We start from the raw sequence: 6,753 nt of genomic DNA, 5'->3' as shown, positions 1-6,753 counted from the left end.
TTCATTATCTAAATATGACACTGACATTGTCGTGCATTATTTGAATACAAAACTGACACTATTATGCATTATCTGAATGTGACACTGACACTATTGTGCATTATCTAAATGTGACATTGCTAGTATCTGGTCTCACATAGCCATCAAACATTAGTTAATTGAGGGAACTTGGTGTCACATAGCATTAGTAAAATTCCCACTAAGTTGTTGAATGATCCCTTAGTCTCACATAGCAATCAGGTATATCATGGAGAGGGAACCCGGTGTCACATATTATCGGTACAATTCTCACTCAACTGAAGCATTGGCTATATCTTACACAGCCATCAAGTCAAGCTTTAAAGATATGTATTTAACAGGACTGGTACAACTACACATGCATATCTGAGGTCCTAAAGCCCACACAACACTAACAATACCCCACTAGACAACTAAGGTAGTCTAACTACACACTAGTGTAGCTCGACAAACTAAAGTGAGGTCATCCCTCACTGCTACTATCTCATTTGTTCTCTTATCTATAACGTTATGAAAGGGTTTAATAGTTTGTTACTGTTATTAGTTTATTAAGTTGCTTTACTCAAGTCATTCATTACTGAAGGGCGCATTAGTCTCTTTTGTCTCTAAAGAGGATGTGTTCCATGATTTTATGACGATTACCGTGTTTTTTGTGCACTGGCTATAATAATAGCTAGCTTGATACCTAACTCAAATTCATTACCAGGTAGAGACACTCTAATCGCTCTTATCGTACTTCTCTTCAATACCCTTTGAATTGGAGAGATGACTTATACGTTCTCGGTTCACTTACGTTTCTAGAGTACACGACTTCGCTATTACGTAAACTGACTTACTTATCGTACCGCTAGTCGGTACATCCTCTGCAATGATCCTCATTCTTAATTATTCGATATGTGCTCAACTGAAGATACTTGGACGTATTATGCTTGGTATGGTTACTTCGGTTGTAACCTACTCCTAAGAGTGTTTTTAGGCCTCTTGATCATTTATGTCCCTCACAGACTAAGTTCCACCATTATGGATCATCCCTAACTCTTATGAGCCTTAACGAGGTCAAATCTAACCATCAAAGTAGGTAGTATTGATACTCTACTTGCGGTATTGATATCCTAGAGTCAAGTATTGATACCCCATGAGTATCAATACTAAAACTTGGCCTAGTATTGATACCAAGTACTCTCAGTATCGATACTATAGGGGCAATATCTAATAGGGAAGCGGTGGCGGATTAATGAATGTTGCTCTTGTTGAAGAATCAAACCTAGAAAGCTCTAGACTCGATAAAGAACAAAGGGTGATAAATAGTAGAAGATGGCTCCCTTATGAAGGTGAACGGTAAAGATGATGATAGTGAGGATGGCTTTGTGGAAAATAGATGGATAAGTGTCCTATTGAACCCTCCTAGTCGTAATGTAAAGAAAAACTCGCTAATATGGCTATAACTAACCCTCCTAGTCAATATGAAAAGGCAAATTCGAGTGCGAAGATTAATCTCCCTCACAATAACATGAAAGAACTCCGAGAGAACAAGCTTCGAAGGCACAAGGCAATCAACACTTGCGAAAACGAACTCTCGTTGTATTATTAATCAAAGAAATCTCTTTTACAAAGTTGAAGGAAGCCTCCTTTATATAGGGGCTAAGTTCTAAAGGTCCTAAATAACTAACGAATAAAATAATAACATACTAAACATGTCTTAACTCTAATTTCTAATAAAATAATAATAATTAAAAATAATCTTTTAACTCAACCTTAATTCCTAATAAAATAATAAATCTAATCCTAAAAGATAATGTATCATCCTATATTAAATTATATTACAAATAATCAATAAAAATATTAAAAATTCGTAATATTTACAAAATCTCATATTAATTCCGTATAGGATTTTCTGCATGCACTGTCTTCGCTAAAATGACTATATCTTGAGTTCATGTTATCGGATTGATGCAATTCAAGAACCTTTGTAAAGATAAGAGACAGAAGGTTGTATCTTCAGAAGACATGTTGACCAAATAAGATCAAGATTCCATTCAAAAAGTCATCGCAAGTCTACTATTGTTATGGTCTTCTTTTCCAAGACTTGGACGAGTGGATCATTTGGAAGAGTTATCACTTCTTCATTTAATGTGAGCCTTGTGATGCATGTATCATTATCGTTACTCTCCCTCTCAATATCGATACTCTCCCCCTACTAGAAATACTCGAATTTCATCTCAGTTCATCCAGTATCGATACTTGTTCTCACGTTGCTATTTTTCTTCTTCCCTTCCTTTCGAACTTTCCTCCAATATGAATATCTCACCTAGAATTTTGCGAAGGAAATAAATAATCGAAATCTGTACAAATTAAAACCATTCAATCTTTCAATGGCTCTAATGACGTCATGCTTGTTAGAGAATCTCCCAAAATCAAATCGCTTTCCTATTCTATCCAACTTCTTCGCCACTAAGGAATCCACCACATCTCTGTGTCTTTCATAAGCTTGGCGCAAACCACTCCAATAAAATTTCGTTGGTAGGTTGCTCACAAACAATGTGACTATTCCTCTCCTGAAATGCTCCATTACAAAGTGTTATATCATGGATTTAGCTACTCCACATCAATAACCTTCAACAAATGAAAGGTTGCTCACAAACAAATGAAATCATTGATGGTTGATAATGGTCCATAAGATATTTTGGCATGCCATAGATACGAGAAAAATGGTATGTTCCTTCACATTGATAACATAAAGATTATGCTTTTTTAATTGGATTTTTACAACTCTTGTTCTTTTTTTATTCTACTTCTTGTAGGTGTAAGTATTCTCAAAATATTGTAACGAGCTATATTCCGTAACGGTTATGGGAACAAACCGGCATTTGGTTTTTACTATATGAAAAGTACCCCACACATTTACTGTATGCTCTCTTTGCTTCTCTGACCTAAACTGAAATCCCACTTATTTGGTCGAAATTAACTCAAACTTACCAATATTAGGCTTGAATTGGTATCACCATGTTTTGTATATAAACCCTTTCTTGCATCCTTCTCTGAAACACCAACAACTTCATCTTTCTCAAATAACAAAAAGAAAATAAGTTTTCAATGTCTTCTCCAGATGTTGCATTTTTCTTTGCCTTTTTGTTTTTCTTATTAGCTTCTGGAGCTGCTAATTTAGACATTGGTAAGACCCTGAGCGGCTACTTGGAGTTCTCCTACTTCGTCAACATGTTGAACGAAACTTGTGTGGCGGACGAAATCAATAGCAGGCAAACCATCACTGTTCTTGCTGTTCCCAATGGCAATTTGGGCGGACTTTATGGCCAAACCATGGAAAACAAAGAAGATGGTGTTGAGCGTGCATGTTGTACTCGATTATTACGATGAAACCAAGCTCAAAAAATAGCATTCCAAAACGGAGAAGATTCTCACCACGCTCTACCAAGAAACCGGGAAAGCCCGCAATCAGGTAGGGTACTTGAACATGACGAACACCTGCAATGGAACCGTGTATTTTGCATCTTCTTCTGCGAACTCTCACATCGAAACTCAACTCGTTAAACAATTTACTTCAAAACCTTATGACCTTTCAGTGCTGCAAATCATTAATCTTATCGATGTGGCCTCGGTTTCACCTGCACCAGCAAAAGCTCCAGATTATGCTCCCCCTCCGAGGAAGGTCCTAGCACCGGCTCCTAGTCCTAATCTTGGCGAAGTGGACAACGGAAAGTCTCCGGCTCCATCCAAGACTAAAGCCAGCGACGCCTCGCCGCCAGTTGCTGATGCTGATACTCCTGGTGGTGATGAGAAAAAGTCTGCTGTATCTGCACCTTGTGGGGATTATCTGGCCTCTACCCTTCTTTCGGTTTTCACTTGCGCTTGGTTGCTTCTTACGATGGTTTGAGTAGTAACACAAGAGGGAAAACTTTGGGTTCATTAAATCTTCGAATTTTTTTGTTTATTTTCACTCTGCTATGTGAAAGAGATTTTGAGGATATATGGTCTGGTAAACGAAGAGAGAGTAAAGTGTGGAGAAACAGTTCAAAAATGGGGGGGAAACGAATTGGAAAACTTAATAAAGAGGAAATGAATTCGGATTTTTTTTTTTTTTTGAAGAATCTTGATGTTTATCACTTAAATCATTTGATGGGTTCAGAAATTCTCAAAGTAAAGCACACAATCAAGCAAAATGATGATGGTTGCAAAAGCATGGACTAAAAGGGAAAATGCAAAACAAATTTTAAATCCCTTATCATAGTAATGCGTACCTTCACCACCTACACAGATGGTGAAGATAGTTTATGTAGTTTACCCTAAAACTACAATAATAATAATTTTTTTGTTGAATAGTTTTGGGTAAATTGATTGACAATGCATATATACTTAGCTACTTGAATACACGTTTTTTAATAAAAATATATTATTTATATTACTAAGATCATTTTATGAGTTCTAATAATAATTTAAATAAGGATAAACAACTCTAATAGTCATTAGACTTTTATGGCGCTTTCACTTTAGTCAATGAATTCGAAAATCTTTCATTAGAATCATTGTTGTTAAAAAAAATTCATTTAGATTATTAGATCGTTAAACTATTAATAAAAGTTGATGTAACACAGTCATATATCATATATGAAAAATGAACTTGGGTGGGTATAGGATTCAAACCTGAGATCCCTCGTAAAAAAAATTTAAAAGTTAACCATTAAATCAAGTTAATAACTTGATATATTCTTCACAAAGTAATATTTGAAGAGTGGCCTTGACCACTAAGCCCTCTAGAACTTGGTTCCTCTTCCTTGCCATTGCCTACTGCTTCAATGCCACCCATATTCTACATATCTTTTTAGAAGATTGAAATGGAAAAAACTTGCGATAACTGTTGGTTTGATGTGAATTAGTGATGATGCATGTAATATGGCATATCCTAAAATTGAAATTAAAAGTTTTGATTTCATAAGTAATGATCTTATAATTAATTGAGTCGTTTGATGGACGATACAATACTATCATTTTGTATATAAACATGAGCATTTTCAACGTTTATTGCAATAGACGTGCAATAATCATTAAAAGCCCTAGATGTAAATTCACTAACATTTTTAAGACAAATCGTCTTTATGAAAAAATCTAGAATTGATTAACTAAGCAGGTGAGCTTGCAAATAAAAAATTACGAATTGATAACAAAGATACATGTGACCATCTAATTTGATGCATCAATTAAAACTACAAAATATTTAAATCCCACACATTTACTTACTATCTACTCTTTTTGTTTCTGACCAAAACTGAAATCCCACTTATTTGGTCGAAATAAACTCAAACCTGCCAATAATAGGCTTGAATTGGTATCACCATGTTTTGCATATAAACCCCTTCTTGCACCCTGTCTGAAACACCAACAACTTCATCTTCCTCATTTTACAAACAAACAAAAAAGGCTCCCCATGTCTTCTCCATCTGTTGCGTTTTTCTTTAGCTTTTTGTTTCTCGTATTAGCTTCCGCCGCTGCTAAGTTGGACATCGGCAAGACACTGAGCAGCTACTCGGACTTTTCCGACTTCGTCAACATGTTGAACGAAACGGGCGTCGCCGACGAAATCAACAGCAAGCAAACCGTCACTGTTCTTGTTGTTTCGAATGGTAATTTGGGTTCACTTTATGGCCAAACCATGGAAACAAAGAAGATGGTGTTGAGCGTGCATGTTGTGCTCGATTATTACGATGAAACCAAGCTCAACAAATCGCATTCCAAAACAGCAAAGATTCTCACCACGCTCTACCAACAAACCGGGAAGGCACGCAATCAGGTAGGGTTCTTGAACATGACGAACACGGGCACGAGTGCCGTGGTTTTTTCATCATCGTCTCCAAACTCTCACCTTGAAGCTCAACTCGTTAAACAAGTTACTTCAAAACCTTATGACCTTTCAGTGCTGCAAATCAGTAATCTCATCGATGTGGCCTCGGTTTCACTTGTACCTTCTCCATCCAACGCTCCCGATTATGCTCCCCCTCCGAGGAAGGTCCTAGCACCGGCCACTACGCCTAGTCCTGACGAAGTGGACAACCAAAAGTCTCCGGCTCCATCCAAGACTAAAGCAAGCGACGCCTCGCCGCCAGATGCTGATGCTCCTGGTCCTGGTAGTGATGTGAAGAAGTCTGCTGTATCTGCACCTTGTGGGGATTATCTGGTCTCTACCATTCTTTTGATTTTCACTTGCGCTTGGTTATTGCTTACCATGATGTAGATAAAAAAAAGAGGGGAAACTTTGGGTTCATTAAATCTTTGAATTTTTTGGCTTGTTTTCGCCCTGATAGGGGGAAGCTGTAGTTCCAATTTTTAGAAATGCTAATAAATTCAGGCTTCTTTTTTCTATCTATTTTTTTTAGCTGCAATCTGAAGAAATGAATACCTCCTAACCATCATCATTCTACTTGACAAATCAACTAATTGGAACCTTCACTTCAGCCCTAATGGAACTAAAGGATTGTAAATTCGTGACATGACCATAAACTTATCTCATAAATAATTTATCAAAAAATCAGTTGGTTTGGTGGTATAAGTATTAGATCTTTAAGTAAGATTGTATATTTAAATTTGGACATTATGATTAGAGTAAACTGAATTGAGAGAGTCACCTCCATAAGTTTATCTAATACCTGATCTAGATTGATTAATGAATTTAATACTAATAATTAAAAAAATTAGGATTGTAAACTCAACTTTAGTATTGATGGA

General features: G+C 36.4%; 1 protein-coding gene across 1 annotated transcript; it reads left to right on the top strand.

Moving 5' to 3' along the window:
• Positions 1-3,096: 3,096 nt before the first annotated feature.
• Positions 3,097-6,262, top strand: LOC120217547 (fasciclin-like arabinogalactan protein 14). Its single transcript, XM_039214639.1, has 2 exons — positions 3,097-3,186; positions 5,534-6,262. Exons 1-2 carry the CDS (start codon positions 3,112-3,114, stop codon positions 6,260-6,262), a joined length of 804 nt encoding a protein of 267 aa, XP_039070570.1. The 5' UTR covers positions 3,097-3,111.
• Positions 6,263-6,753: the final 491 nt, after the last annotated feature.

This window comes from Hibiscus syriacus, unplaced genomic scaffold (assembly GCF_006381635.1).
Source record: "Hibiscus syriacus cultivar Baekdansim isolate YM2019G1 unplaced genomic scaffold, ASM638163v2 tig00000773_pilon, whole genome shotgun sequence".
NCBI classification, from domain to species: Eukaryota; Viridiplantae; Streptophyta; class Magnoliopsida; order Malvales; family Malvaceae; genus Hibiscus; species Hibiscus syriacus.
This window is presented reverse-complemented; position numbering and strand designations above follow the sequence as displayed.